Source organism: Mustela nivalis (assembly GCF_964662115.1).
Source record: "Mustela nivalis genome assembly, chromosome: 2".
NCBI lineage: Eukaryota > Metazoa > Chordata > Mammalia > Carnivora > Mustelidae > Mustela > Mustela nivalis.
Window position 1 is genome coordinate 35,742,429 of NC_139021.1, and position 15,980 is coordinate 35,758,408.

Below are 15,980 nucleotides of genomic sequence, written 5' to 3' on the forward strand. Positions count from 1 at the left end.
ACAAAACACATAGTGTCTGGCGTTCTGGAAGCCTCAGGACTGATATTAGTAAAAGGGAAGCACTTAGCAACGGGGGTGAGTCTACTCCAACTTCCAGGAATCCCTTCCACGACCACCTTGCAGGGCCAGAGGGATGTACTGGCGGTAAATAAATGCAGTAAATGCAGAAGAGGTCAGCCCACCGAGCTTGCAGATAGATTGCTTAGTGCAAGGCGCATGGGAGCCGGGAGAACTGGAATGAGCAGTGGTGATACGTGGATTTGCCAGACTGTGAAACGAGACTGAGGAACAGGGATTGGCCGTTTTGCCCAGGTCAGTATTCTACAGACCTGCATATTTGCACCTCTTCTGATAAGTGCTTGGCCTGCACTCAACAAGTGATTATTGCCAGGTAATCACAGGCTCCTAGGCCGGGCTCTTTGGGCTGAGCAGTACAAGAGTATCTTCTCTCTGGGCAAAAACACAGGACATGAGAAACCTGAATGCGTGCAAGTTTCCCACCAGCCCTCCGGAGGAAACCCTTTATCAAGGATGATCATATGCAAGTTGCAAAAACAAGAGGGGTTTCCTGCTGTGGGGTGATTTAACCTGGGCGAGGCCTGGTGCTTTATGTGCATTCTCTCCTTTATCCCGCACAACTTGTTGAAGGAGGTGCCATTAGGATCTCTTTTTCAGGTGAAGTAACTTGTCCAAGGGCACATATCTCATACATGAAAGAGCTGGGATCTGAACCCAACGAGCCTAGACCCAGAGGCCCTGCTCCATGGATGTTATGAGAAATTTCTAGAGTGATGGTAGCCCACCCAGCCCTGCCCCTAACCACACATCCCTTTTGTTTTGTGTCTCTAGACTCCCTTCATTTACCGTGCACGCTCTATGTTTTTTCCCTGTGATCGCCTTGGAGATAAAGGGATTTTTGAAAAGGCGAAATCAAAGTCTTTAGACCAAAGACTTTTTAATGTTCTTGATTCTTAAATTGTAGTATTCTATGGTCTGATGTGAACAACATGTTTGAGAAAAAGAAGACTGAGAAGGTGTTTGGAGTAGCTTTGGTGCGCTTGGAAAGTTAGGGGCCACCTACTGACCTGGGAAGTCTAGTTCATTCTGGCTTTGCTTGGGGGATCTGAGAAGTGACTATTTCTTTACTTCCCCTTGAGAATGTTTATCACATGCCTGTGTGATAAGACCTCCATAAGAGTCCCCAAATCATGGGGTTCAAAGAGCTTTGGAGTTGGTTTGGAGGGGGGACCCTGTTTCTCCTTCTCTCTCTGCAGCCCCCACCCCCGTCGCTCACTCATGTGTTCACTCTCTCTTTCTCTCTCGCATAAATTTAAAAAATAAATTAATTAAAAGACTGGAAGCCAGGAGGCCATTGCAGGAGTCTGGGGGAAGAGATGTCAGTTGGGTCTAAGGTGCTGGTGGTGGAGAGGAAAAGTGGATGGATTCAAGAGCTAAGAGTGTAAGATGTAAAATACGCACAACTCAGAACTTGACTGGATAGGAATGTTAAAAATATCTTCCTGACTCTTTTCTTGAATCCTTTATTTCTTACCTGTTGGTGCTCATTCTAATGAAAGGGACATGACTTCCTCCTCTTTCCTTCCACTAGCAATAATGCTACCATATAACATAGCTGGGCATTTGCTGTGAGTACTGTTCCCAGTTCCACACCTTGCTTCCTTGAATCTTGACCACAGCCCTATGAGGTGGGCACTATTACCATCCTTATTTTAGAGCTGAAGGAATGAGGAATACAGAGGGCAAGTAACCTCTCCAGGTTGGCACAAGGTCCCATGTGGTGAGTGCAGGAGTTGGGCTTGGAACCCATTTTCTCACATGGTCCAGCCCAGTTCCTTGGAACCTCCAAGGGGGTGACTGCAGCTGACCTCTGAGTTCCCCCCACCCCACCCCGCCCTCTCTCTTCCCACTCATTTTCACCACACAACCAGGCAGGTCTTTCCATAACTCTGTTTCCAGTCTTCTGCTTTCTTTTGTGTTTTTAATAAAATTCTCAAGTGTCTGATTTCAGGGCTCTTTATAATCTGACCCACTCTGCCAATCCAACCTGCTTTCTCGCTTTTGCAGAAGAATTTAATAAAGGTATGCCTTTATATCATTTTAGCTGTTCATGTAATGTAGCTATCTTACCAGTCTGCAATTTGGTTTGAGTTGGGAGTTGCCAATTTATAAGATAATATAGTTAATGCTAGGAGTTCTTTCAGAATCTTACCAAAAAGCAATGGCATTCTTTTCATTCATTTTGAGTGTTTTTCCCCTGACGTAAGAGATCTCTGTGATTATAGGCCCCAACACTTGAGGAGCCAACATCTAGGCAAAGATGTACCTAGAAAGAGACTATTTGCAACAGTTATTTTGAGGGAGCCCATAGAAACTTAGTAATTTTAAGTACATGAGAGGGTAGTTAAAATTTAAAGTCAAAGATTGCCCTTTGATAATAAAATTAGGAAAAGTAAGTCTGTCATTAATGTATCGGCCTTTTGAGGTACCTGGATAATACAGTTGAGTTGTTGGAGTCCCCCAGTTCCCTATAAAACCTGATCTGTCATATCTGTGAATGTGGTCGGGGTGAGGAAAGGGGAGGTGTTGCCTGTTGAAGGGAAAGGTCCCAGTTGGTCAGCTCACCTGAGTGCTACTCTCTGATCTCTGAACTCTCTTCGGACTGGTCATTTGGTTCTTCTCTCCCCAGCCTGATACCAGAAAGGCAGTAACCTGGGCTGGGTGCACATTGTCTAGGCGCCCCTGTATTAGTGATATTCTAGCTTTTATAGTAAGCTTAGAACATAGACAATGGTTTCTCTCAGTTCTCCCCAGGATGATACATAACCACTGTTATTCTAGATGCTGAGGAGAGAAGCAAACTCATTGCCTACAGTGGATGCGTTGGTGCATTAGGGTTTAATCTTCTCGTAGATCCTGGGATCAGAAAGGCTGTGACCTGAATCAGCCTCCCAGAGATGAGGCAGCCCTGTGGACTGAAAGCATCCCACTTGGCAGGGGCTAAAAACAGCTTTCCCCCAGACATAGCTGCCCTGGAGGCTCAGTAGGCAGCACTGCCCATGCCTCCTCCTGGGGGCCCCCTCCCTGTGGTAACTGAGCACCAGTTACAGCTTCACACTTTCCTGAACTCTGAGGTCTTCTCGGGGTCTCTAGCATGTCCTTGACATTTTAGAGCATTTCACCCAAGAACTTCACAGGCCCCCAGGTTTGCAGTCGCCTCTAGTGCACATGCAGCCCCTTGCAGAATGGGTAAGAACGAGCAAAGCAGGACTGGACACTCGCTCCCCAGATAGTGACATGTTTCCTCATTCAGGCCTCATGGTTTGCACACTTCCAGACTTTTGCTATAGCAAAAGCATAAATTATTGCAGATGATGCACTTTTAGGGAGGCCGGGAAATAGTCAAAGTGAGAATTAAAATCTGAGATGCCTCGGGGTCACATGGATAGCTTTTCTTTTTCCCCTTAAAATGGATGCTTTATTGTTTATTTGGAAATTTTTCAAGCTACATGTCATTGCTTTGTCTCAGCCTCTCCTCACGCTGCCTCACCCCACCCTGCCCCTCAGGACTCCATCCACCAAATCCATGTAGTCAGCTCTGTGTGTCTCTGGATGGCGTATGCCCTGAGGGCCCAGGTAGAGGAAGTCACTGACTGTTCCTGCTCTGTGTGCCCCATTGAAGGGCACTGTGAGGGCTCACTGTACTTTTCTTTTGCTTGCAGGACACATTTAGCATCACTACCAAGACAGCCTCTCTGGATATATTTCTGCCAGATGGAAGGAATATTCCAGTCGAAATTCTAACATCAGACACTGCTGAAAGAGTCCTGGAGGTAAACTTTGTCGAAACTCCAGAACCAAATTTAGGAATCATTCTGTTTAAAGGCAGGGACTAGGATAAAGTTACCTTCCAGAAGCTTCCTGCCTATCTTTTTTATTCTGGATGACATATCTGTTGAGATGCTGGGATTTTCTGGGAGACGGACCAAGGAATCTGAGCTACAGCCAGTCCTCAAGAGCGTCTTTGGTTTTACTCTCCTTGTGGACATCAACTTCCCAGACATCTTTTAGACCCTCCCCAAGGCTGCTGTCAGTCACCTGGGACTCAGCCAAGGTTGTACCCTGGAAATGTGCCAAGTGCTTTATTATGGGATGCCTCATAGTTGGGAGCAGGAAAGGGAGTGGAATCCAGATGAGGCTGAAACAGGCAGTACCCAGGTAGGTGGTGACAGGTCCTGTTAGAGAGTGACAGAGGAATGCTGAAAAGGCTTTGAGTTGTCCTTCCTCCCCCAACAGGGAAAACCCCTGAAACCAACAACCTAGCAGGTCTAACTCTGGGTCCAGTGGGTCCAGACCTGAATTCTAGTTGGTTCTGTGAAGAGTCTGACTCTTCACAGAGAGGACAAGACCCAGAGACTACCCTCCCCATCTTTTGATGGCAGCCGTTACCAGCTCTGTCCCTGGGGCTTCTCCTCCCTCCCCTGGGTGCCAAGAAGACACTGGCTTCTCACATCCACACACTGTTCCTAGGCCCTTTTCCTTTGGAGGGTTTTAGTTCTAATCTTCCAGAGAAGTATATGAGGGAAATATAAAGTTATAACAAGGTGGAGGTCAGGAAGTTTCTAGGGTCTTCCAAGGATAGAATATTCTTGCGCTAGGGAGTTGGTACCTGATACCTTCTGGGCAGGAAACAATTCTTCCCTGTTGGGTTCCCAGCTCTCAGGCCCACTTTTACCTGAGACCGTGGCGTGGGTGGACGGCCTCTCCCGGCATCATGGCTTCTCTTTCTAGCCTGGGATTTGAAGCTGGCCCATGCCTTCTTGGTCTCCAAAGAGCAGTTTTGTCCCCAGACTAGGAAATATCCTTTTTCTAGGGTCTTGGCTCTGCCCAAAAGTGATCGTTTTGGACCTTCCTACGATAGTCACTGCACACTACCTTTTCTTGGCTCCTGTACCGTTGTCCTGTTGAAATAGCAGCCACCTCATCGCTGAGGCCCTCCATGAAGAAGTTACCCCAGGGTCCCCTTCCTTAACCAACCCCCGCCCCCCCAAATCCTACTGACCTCCAAGTGTCCCAAGTCTCTCTCCTAACAATTCCCATCTCCATTTTCTCCTTTCCATCCTCATACCCTGATTTTGAGCCTTTATTTCTCAACTAGATTTCTCTAGCAGCCCCCCAAAGTAGTCCCGGCTTGCAGTCTCTCTAGTCTTCTATACTGACCTCCAGAATGACCTTTCTAAAAAACATCAGAAGCCCTGGACACTTCATGCCTGAGGGGATTTATTAAAAAAAAAAAAAAAAGTAAAACAAAAAACCCTCTCAAATACAAAAACACTCTTCCCTAAATTGTCCCCCAGAGGACCTGCAGAGCGGGAGACTGACACATCAGTGAAAGAGAAGGACAGTAATAGGGCAGAGGCCACAGACCCAGATGCCTCCAGGGCCAGGCCTGTAACGCAGGGGTGCCAATGAGGGATGTGAGATAATTCTGGAACAGGGCGGGGGTCGGGCATGGAAAACAGGAGAGCCCCTGCCGTGCCTGACAGCTTCATTATTGACATGTTTGTCACATCCTGGCTCACTGGGCTGTTGAGACATATGTGCCGCTGAAGTTGGCTGCTGGTGGGAGTTTGGGGTCTTTACTTCCCTGGGGTCAGGGCAAGAGCTGGATTCAAATGATGGCACTGCCACATCATAACTGTGTGGGTCTGGGTAAGTGGCTTACCCTTTCAAGACCATGTCCAAGTATTATAGAAATAGCCCATGTTCCATCAACAGTGGTGGTTATGGTTATTTCTCAGTATGGGTATTATTATTGATAATAACAATTATTGGAGGGAGTGTTGAGTCGCTATTGAGTAGGGTAGTAAGCCTAGGGTTCCGCAATCCCATCTATTTTGCCCAGTTCCTCTTGTAACTAATAGGATAGATTTAAGGAGGTGCATTTCTTGTCTCAGAAAAATATACTTTCCCTCTTCCAATCTCACTGACTCGTGAGAAATTCTCACCCCTGACATTGACAACATTAACATCAGGGAAGTTCACCTGGAGGTTCCACCCGCCAAGCCACGGAGTTTCTATTAAAAGTAAAATGAGCCCTCGGCCAGGCAGACAGGTGAATTCTCCAGCAGCTGGGAACCTCTCCAGCTTGCATAGAAATGTAAGTTCAATTTTGTAATTGAAAACCATTGTTTATATCTCCTCAAGCATATGGGCCCCACTCTGCACCTCACCACCATCCTGCTGGGCTCCTTAAAGAACCAGCAACAAGCTAAAATCTCCTTTTGGTTTTTAACACATTTGCGCTAATTTGGTTTTACTGGTGGTGGTTGTGTTTTGAAGTGTCCTTAACATTTGCTAAGAAGAAAATACTGGGTCTCTTTTTGCCGACGTTTACTCCTCTCAAAAGAAGGTATGTGGGTTTATGTCTTTATAAATTACAAAAGGCTTCTCCATTCTCTCCTCCCCCCCACTCTTTTATTTGTCCTGACACGAGAGCTTGCTGTTTTCACAGAGTGAGTCAGAGGAGAGAGGAGTCTAATCTAAACGGACGTGGGTCACACTCTAGGAAAAGATGTCTTTGCAGCCTGTTACAACCCAGCACACACTCACCCCTGCGCACCCAGGAGTGCTGGGTTTGATTTGGGCCCCCCCCCTCACCGGGCATGGGGATGGGTGAGGTAAATAGAAGGTGAATGAGGACAAGCCTTGAGTGAACATGTGAAAAGTTCCCAGGCTCCCCTTTATTTTCAAAGCTCTGCCGAAAACACCCCCTCACTTCACCCACCTAATAAGACCGTCTCCTGAGGTAACTTTCAGATCCCTGACAGGAAAAGGACCCCTTTGAGCCTCATATTTGTACAGCTGTCCCCTTGGAGCCATGCTTAAAGCATCAGCTCACACATATGGCAGTAAAGGTGAACACTTGAGGGTGCCAGAGGTGGTCTAGTGCTTTTAGGGGGTGCAAGCAAAGAAATCACTCAGCGGCCCAGTCTTCAATAGGGAGGGTCTGGGTGGGTGAAGAAGGGGAGAGTCTGTGGTAACATGGACATTCCCGCTGAGGGAATGTGAGTCAGTGTAAGACATAGGGAGCTTCCAGCCTCATGAGCCACTGGCAAAAATGAAACCGTTAGAAGGAAAGCCATTTGACAGAAAAGCCAGGGAGGAACATGAAATGAAAGCAGCCTGTGCCTGGGATCTGAGGTTCACTGAGCGAACGCCAGACAAATTAGACTTGACCATCACTGGAGATATCAGACAGAAGCAGGCCCAGGGAGTCAAAGACGGCCCATAGCTTGGACGGCCAAGTGGCAGAGCATGTCCCTTTTCCCTGTGTCAGATAAACCAGCCCGTAGGAAGGTCAGCTGGTGTGGGGGCCCCAGCGGCTGACTGCAGAAGGACAGACAGACATGGAGAATGGCTGCTGCCCTCCAGTGGACTGTAAAGACCAAAGTCTCTGGGAGACACATCTGTGTCCGAGATGGGACAACCAGCCTTGGCAGAGGTTGGCTCGTGTCCATTGTGCTGGAGCTGATTTTTATTTTCTTCACTCTAATTTGTTTAATTTCCTAATTTTCTAAAACTAGTATGATCACTTTCAGATTCAGAAAAGATTCCTTTTAATGTCAGCAGTCCATCAAAGCCCCTTTTTATCGACATTTATAGGCAGCTTTGAAATTCTGCCCATCACCGTAAGCATGGCAGATGTTCCTAACTTTTCTTGTCTTTGGTTACAGGTGGTGTCACACAGAATTGGACTGAGTCAGGAGCTCTTGGGCTACTTCAGCCTCTTTCTCATTCGGTTTTGCAAAGAGGGCAAACAGTCTGGTAAGGAGAGAAGGAGTGCAGGGCAGCCAGGAGCTGGGGAGGGTTGGTGTGGGTGGGTGCCCAGCTCACAGGATGCAGGAGATACAGCCCAGTGAGGGCCGTGCATGGGCCCTATTACTGTCCCGACCCCTGGAGCAAAAGTGGGGGATGGAAAGTTGTGTCTGTGTTCAGGGTAAGCTGGGGCTGAGCAGAGGTGGCGTGGGGTGCACAGACAGTAGCAAGATGTCAGGTCCTTCCAGCAACTGCACTGCATCACGTGCCTGCCCTGGTCCCAGGCCCAGGGCCCGTCTCACCATGACCCTCGCACCCTGGCTGCTGACCACCAGCCATCCTATAACCTCAAAATGGACAGCTAGACTCCAGGTGTCAGGACATCCCATCACACCATCACTTCTCCTTGTTCGGGAATGTTGGCTGTAAAACATGGATGCTATCGATAAGTTGTCAGATTCTTAAAACTCATGTAATGAGTTAGTGAAAGATGATGGTATGATTCACATGGCTTTCGTGTTTCTTTACAGTGTATGTCTAAGATAGGACAAGTTATTTACTTATGAAATAGTATTGATTATCTGAAGGCAGTTTCCATATGTTCCCAAGAAGCTACAGAGAGGTGGTTTTGAGTTGGAATTAAGGGGTTTGGGTTGCGACTTGGCCACTGAGATCTGCCTTGGGCTGGCGAAGGTACCAGACCTCTATGAACCTCAGGTTCTTCTTCAGTATCCCAGGGTAAAATACCCCCTACTAAAGGTGTTGATATTTTATGAGGATCAAATGCTACTTATTTTTTTAAGGGAATTTCAGAAACTTAAAAATTGTGTACAAATGCAAAGGAATATTATTGTTGTGGTTATATTCTTTCCAACGTAATGCTTGATTTTCTCATTTCAAAAGCCTTGGTATGTAAACTATATGTGCTGTTTCAACCAGTAGGACTCTCTTTCCCCTTTCTCTAGTCATGAAAAAGTTGGTGGACTTCGAGCTCCCTTATGTGAGTCTTCGAAGCGCTGAAGCGGAAAACTGCAGGGTCGGACTGAGGAAGTGGTAAGCATTTATGGTGACCGGAGGTATTTTGAGGATGTTTTGGATTCCTGTTGAGAATTTGTTGGTCTCACCCTGTCAGCTCCCAACCTAACAGCTATAGAGGGACCAGGAACATGGGGACAGTTGAGAGGAGAACAATAAAGAAGAGTGAGTGGAGAGTGAACCAGAATATTTGTCCTAAACAGTAAGAGGATGGCTTTCACTGGTTTCCCCTAAGTACTTGAGGGTTCTTGTCCTGGAGATGGTGGCCATGAACGCAAGGCTTGAAAAGCCAGTGCTGTTGGGGTGGGGATGGAAGCAGGAATGCCGAGGGACTGCGGATCGTGGGCTTGCTTTGGAATGGATTATCAGCTGGATTAATTGAAGGAATTGGTTGATGATTCTAAGCAGGTACGATTCATCTGTTGAACCGTGGTATTCCCTGAGGGCAAAGGATGGACTCAGCCAACTTGCCATGAATTTGAACTCTAAAGTATTATTCTGCTCACGTTCCTAGAGGATTCCAACAATAAATGCATATAAGCCAGGGCCAGCCATATCCCTAGACTGATTGAACATCTTTGAAAAAATACTACCCTTTCCCCCAGAAACAGGAAGCCCTAAGGAGAGCGAACAAACAGAAAATAACAAGAAGTACTCCAGGATGCCTGGGTCCTGAGTAGGCTGAACATCTGACTCTTGATTTCAGCTCAAGTCATGGGTGTCAGGGCTGTGAGATTGAGCCCCGTGTTGGGCTCCATGCTCAGTGGGGAGTCTGCTTGGGATTCTTTCCCTCTGCTCCTCCGCCTATTCCCGTTCATGTGCGCTCTCTCTCTTTCAAATAAATAAATCTTTAAAAATAAATAAATAAGAAGCAACCCCCCCCTCCCCCGTATATCCCATAAAGTGTAGACTGCAATGTTTATTACCATGGCTGTACTGGATGTCTTCTTTGGCTCACTGTCTCCCAGCCCAGCTATTTTGTCATCAGATCACAGAAGTTTTAAAGAAAGGCATTTTGTAATCTAGGAATAGTAGCAATCTTGACCTCGTGATGCCTCCCTTAGAACTCCAGTCTGTGGTTTTGAATTTTGGAAGGATGTTCTGGGCAAGGCTAAAAGTTCACATACTGCTATTCAGAGTATTCTGAGAAACTGTCAACATCTGTGGCATGGAACCCTGAGAAGGGGAAAAGGAAAAACCTTGAGCAGTTCCATCTAAGTGTTTCTGGAAGCTGTATAGTATGAAAAGCGAGGCTGAGAATGACTGTTCCCGGGGTCAGAGTATGTGAATCTAAATCCCAACTCTCTTGGGTTTGAGTTGAATAACTTTAGCCAGGTTATTCAAGCTCACTAAGCCTCAGTTTCTTTATCTGTAAAATGGGAATAATAATAAGAGTCTACCCCATACGCTTAGTATGAGGGTTAAATAAAATCATTTCACATGCTCAATAAATTTTGGTCTTATTTCTTGCTGTTATATTGAGGATAATAATGATAATAGTAATAACAGTAACAACAGAAATCCCTGGGGCTTAGACTGCTTTGCTCATGGGCTCTCCAGAGACCTTGACATCAATGACATGAGGATTCTGTCCCTCATCTTGAAGCCTTCATTGGAAATTGGGCTTTGCCTATGTCTTCATTAAACAGGTATATTCTAGATCATCAGTGCAAGAGAAGATGTCATTCACGTGTCAGCCTCTCGGATCCAGGCAGATTGCCTTTGCCTATGGGAACTGGGAAGAAGAGAGGTCTCACTCCAATTGTTAGAGCTGAGGGTCACGTCGTCTGAGGGGGAGAGCCTGGAGTATGATCCTGAAGGAGCTTTGTCCTCTTTCTAGGAAAAGTCTAACTGAGTGGGAGCAGGGAGGCTGGCATGGCTGCCATAAACTGTGGGATTCCTGGCAGGTGAAGCATCACAAATGAAGCCTTGCCAGCCTCTGGGGGATTTTTCACTCTCTGTGAATTCTCTGCTGGCATCTCTCTGATTATGATACGGTTCCTTGCAGACCAGAGGGAGCCTGCTCTGGCCTCTCAGAGCCCCAGTGTGGAATGGGTCTGGGGGCTCTCTAGTTCTGATGCAACAGTTCTTCTCTGTCACAGAGAAGAGGGTACGTGTGCTGCGTGGCAAGTCAGCTAAATAGAATATAACGGAGTGCTTCCAGTGCCTCTCCCCACCCCCCAGGGGGAAGGTGATCTTCAAGTCACATTTTTGTCCTTTCCTAGTCTGTGCCAATCCCATTGGTTTGTTAACCACTCATTTCTAAGTGCAGTGATTCTGCTGACGTCTGCCTTCAGATTGGTTTAGACCAGCTGCTGTGGGTCCTTTCCTGACCATCTCTATCCATTCTTAGCAGCTCCTGTGCTTATACAGGAGCTAGGATTTCAGTTTATCCTGGTGAGTCTGGATCCGTTAGACAGACATGGAGCCCTGCCATTTGCAAGTTACTCTGCAAAGGTCCAGAGGGGCAACTCCAAATAGGACGAAGCCCTGACCTCCCTGGTGTTGGGGTCCACATGAGGCAAGCAGTGGTAGGAGGAATTTAGGGTGCTAAAGGATGGAGTGGAAGCCTTGGGGAGTGGGGACCAGAGGAGGCAGGCGAGTCAGGGCTGGAGGCTGGGGAGGCCAGTGGTCTTCCAGGCAGAGGAGAGAACACATGGTTGGAATGTAGAGTGTGAAGGAGGGAGGTAGGTCATAGATGGAGCTGGAAATGAAAGCTGGGTGTCGCATGACGGGCACCTTGGAGAGGAGCAGCATGAATGATCTAACTCCTGGGACCGAGAGTCCAAAGGTTACTCAGGAAAGAGCACTCAGGTTAGAATATAGCGCCTGACCCAGAGGGGCAGGGCTGAGGCTGGCGGCCTGACAAAGGAAGCGGCTTGGGTGGCCTGGGCATGGGGCAGTGATACAGATGTGGGTACAGGGCTGATGAAGACACTCTACTGTGGGGTGGGGAGAGGGCTTGCACAGTTGGGGACTGAGTGCGAACAGGTTGTGGGCCATTTTCCATCAGCTTTAGCGTTTGGCATCTTTCCTCTCAGGGTCCACCAGGCAAGAGCGCAGAGTGTAAAGAAAGTTGAGGACAGAGAGCTGGAGGGACAAACTAAAAGCTAGGCGAGGAGAGGGGTGTTGGTAAGGGGGGGCTCAGTTTCAAGTGTAGGGGGCCACCACTGCAGAGAGCACTGGCTCCCAGGTGTGCCCACTGGCCATGGCATCTGAATGACCTTAATGCTCTTGAACCACACAGGTACATGGACCCGTCCCTGGACTCCGTGCTGACGGACTGCCCGGCAGCGCTCCAGCTGATCTACATGCAGGTGAGCGGGACCGAGGACTCGCAAAACACCAGATGGTCTTCACCATTTGGGATTGAAAACATTAGGAAAAAATGGGTAATAGTTAAGAATTCTACCTCCAAAGCTAGGAGAGACAAATTCACAGAGACAGGAAGTACAATGGAAGTTATTAGAGGCGAGGGGGCAGGGAGTTATTGTTTAACGGGGACAGCATTTTTGCTGGGACTGCTAAAAAAGTAGGTGTAAGAGAGTGTTGATGGTTTCACGACCTTATGAATGTTTTTAGTGCCCCTGAATTGTACACTTAAAAATGGTTAAGAAGTAGAGCCCCTGGGTGGCTCAGTCAGTTCATCTCTGCCCTCGGCTCAGGTCATGCTCCTGGAGTCTCAGGATTGAGCCCCACATTGAGCCCCATGTCAGGCTTTCCACACAGGGCTTCCTGCTCAGCAGAGAGCCTGCTTCTCCCTCTGCCCCTCCCCTATGCATGCACACGCGCACACACACACTTTCTCTCTCTCTCTCTAAAATAAACAAATAAACCTTTTTTAAAATGGTTAAAAGGATACATTTTATATATATTTTACCACAGTTAAAAAAATTTTTTAAGAAGCAGAATTTAGAAAGAAGAAAAGTTCTACCTCCATTTTAACAATCTCTCCGAGTTTTCCAGCCAACACTCCATCATCTGGGCCAATTTACCTGAGCCTAGAAATGATGTCCCTGATAATCTAAAGCTACATGTAGTCCCCAAATCTCATTTTAACATCCTCTTCTTTTTCCCTGAGGCGACAAGCATTGTACCTACCCACATGGCCCACTTCAGAGATGTGTAGCCTGTGAAGCAGCACTGGGCCCCGTGCTCAGAAGGGCGCCAAACTTGTTTAAGATTCTGCTGTTGCCATCTTGAAATCCTTAATTTTGGAACAACAGAACCCACGCTTTCATTTTGCATTAGGCCCTTTCAAATTATGTTGTTGGTGCTGCCTACCCCAATGCCCTAAGTGTCCCACCCTCACCCCCCGCCCCAGAAAGTACATTTGGAGTTTGGCCTCCTTTCCTTTCCCAAGTCGGGTGGTAAAGGTTCTGCTAAGCAGAGGGATGGTCAGTGGGTGCTGCCCCTGTGATAGGTCTCCAGTTACGTCCCCAGCCCTACCTTTGTTCCCCTGCCTCACCAGCCCCCTGTCACTACAGACACGATGTTTCTCCACGGAATGAGAATTACAACTTGCACAGAAAGGCAAAGACAGGGTACCTGGTGGCTCAGTCAGTTAAGCATCCAACCCGTGGTTTCATCTCATGAGATGGACCCGTCAGGCCCCACACTCAACAGGGAGTCTGCTGGAGATTCTCTCTCTCTGCCTCCCCACCCCCTGTTCACTCTCATTCTAAATGAATCAATGAATCAATGAACCAATGGATAAATAAATAAACAGCTTACAAAAAGGCAAAGACAGAGTGGCAGATTTCCCTTTTATATTTATAAAGCAGAAGCTCATCTTTGAAGAAGTGACCACACTTCCATATTATCTTGTAAAGCAACCACTAGGTGCTTTATGTGCTCGGAGAGAGGAAACTTATGGGAGTTTTACTGAGCTGTATGCCAAAGGACTGCCTAGCACAGGCCAAGCAGGGAAGCAAGGCAGGAGAATCACCAAATGCCTCAGAAGAAAGAAGCTGGGAAAGGTCAGCATGGTGGGTCCATGCACCGGGCCCCAAAGTCACAAGGCACGCCACCATTTAACCGGCAGTGGTTTTACTTAGTGTCTCACAAAAACGTGGTACCAGAATCCGTGGTGCCTACAATCTGACAAAGTAAAGCATCACTGACATCTCTGTTTCCCCCACTAGACCACCCGCCTCATGCATTGACCTTGGCTTTTCCATCACAGGTTGGAGCACCTGGGTGTAGGACTGAGCAGACACACAGAGCCCAGAGGCCAGAGTGTTGATAAGGGGTGACCTTCTTATGTGACCTTTTTTTTTTTTTTAAAGATTTTATTTATTTATTTGGGAGAGAAAGATAGAGATAGCGAGCAGGAAAGAGAGAGAGAAGCAGGCTCTCCATTGAGCAGGGATCCTGATGCAGGGCTCGATCCAGGACCCTGGGATCATGACCTGAGCCGAAAACAAGAGTGAGACGCTTAACGGACTGAGCCACCCAGGGGCCTCTCTCAGGTCACTTTGCAAGAGACCAAGGCAATCTAATAAATCATCTTCACAAAGCTCTTCTAAATTCTAAGGAGGCAAATCAAAATATCACTTATTGAATATTTAATGTTCACTACTGTAGTTTAATGGCTAGAATAGTTTTGAGCTCATTTCTGATCATCCTTTGATCCATGTAATTAAACCCACATGGTGTGCGTTGGAACATAATTTACCATTTTAAATGTCGTCTGAGGCTCACTGCTGTTGTAACCTTGCTATTATTGTGCATTATGAGTTGTGTCTGGTCTATTTGATACCACATCCTTGGTGGAGAAAGCATCACCCAGTTCCACTGTTGTTCTGGTGGGAAACAGTCTTTCTGGCCTGGTTTCCAGGATACATTGTGGGAAAAGCAGAGGCTGCCAACGTCATTAGAGGAATTTTATCTGTCTTCATCAAGGAGTTATAAACCAGAGAGAAATGCTCTATATTTCCTCTGCTTATAGTTTTGGGGGAAAATGGCTTCACGGAAAGCACACTGAATTCAGTCTCGAAGATGCATTCTGTCCCTTGCTGTGCTGTGGGCTGTTTCTCCGGTATGATCGAGGGCCCGCCACCTTCATTCTTCTGATCCTGATCCAATCTCATCGCTTAACAACGTCCCCCTATTAAGTGATGAGATTGAAGGAACAGTTTCTAAGTTCTCTCTCAGCTTGAATAGACTATTATCCAAATTGTAGATCTTTGCCTGGCAAAGTCTTCAAAAGATGGTTGCCGATGGTTATAACCGTCTGGGCCATTACCATCAATATTCTCATTGTTTGCTGAATCCACACAGAGGTACCAAGAAGTTGGCCCCCGGGAGTCACAGGCATCATTGTGGCCTCTTTTGGGGAAACTCTTCTCAGCTCCCCTCGAAAGAAAATGTCTCCCTTCCTCTCTGCTCCTGTGGTATTTCGTTTGTACCCATTATGGTCCTTCTCACCCAGCCTTGAAAATACTGCCCACATACATATTTGCCTAACTAGACTCTGAAAGGCCCAGGGCAGAGACTGACCTGGGAGCTTAGGAGGTGTGAATGTGTGAGAAGCAATCATCCTTTTAAAAAAATTGATGCAGAATGTTCTTAGGAGCTCTTCTGGTAAATAATGGTGCCATCATAATTGCTTTTGATTTTTCCAAAGCAGCTGTGCCTCGTGACATCCTGGGAGCCAAGTGGACTCCCAAATTTTTTTTTTTCCTTTTTTAAAATTTGAGGAACAGGAGCAAAATGGAAGATTGTATATACAGCTATACATTTCTGGATTTTCTCAAAAATATTGAGGCTTGGTCAATTCCGGGTCTGCTTTTCAGCACCACTGGCCAGAATGATAATTTTGTGCAAATTAGAACAAGGGGTCCCTTCCTCCAGGCAGGCTTAACCCTGTATCAGGGCCTGTGGTTCAGGGAAGGGAGCCTGGGTTGACCATTACCTTTCCTGGAGCCCCAGAACCTGGTGCCCTTCATGCAGACCCAGGCCTACCCACATAGTCCTGGCCTTGCTGTGCCATGCCTCCCCTAGCTGGACCCGAGTGGCTGATGCCTTTCTCTCCATTTCTCACTGCAGGGGATTTGGGATATGTGTGATGGAAGCACGTGAAACCCATGGCGTAGGAGATTTCACTT

At 47.2% G+C, this 15,980-nt stretch overlaps 1 protein-coding gene across 7 annotated transcripts in view; it reads left to right on the forward strand.

Annotated features, from left to right (window-relative positions):
* The window catches only part of SNX31 (sorting nexin 31), a 64,092-nt gene that overhangs the window by 18,066 nt on the left and 30,046 nt on the right, over positions 1–15,980 (forward strand). For all 7 annotated transcript variants that reach the window (XM_082722748.1, XM_082722750.1, XM_082722752.1 and 4 more), the window contains exons 5-8: positions 3,741–3,851; positions 7,755–7,845; positions 8,802–8,889; positions 12,119–12,188. In XM_082722748.1, coding sequence (XP_082578874.1) covers positions 3,741–3,851; positions 7,755–7,845; positions 8,802–8,889; positions 12,119–12,188 — 360 coding nt within the window. The remainder of the gene's footprint in view (positions 1–3,740; positions 3,852–7,754; positions 7,846–8,801; positions 8,890–12,118; positions 12,189–15,980) is intronic.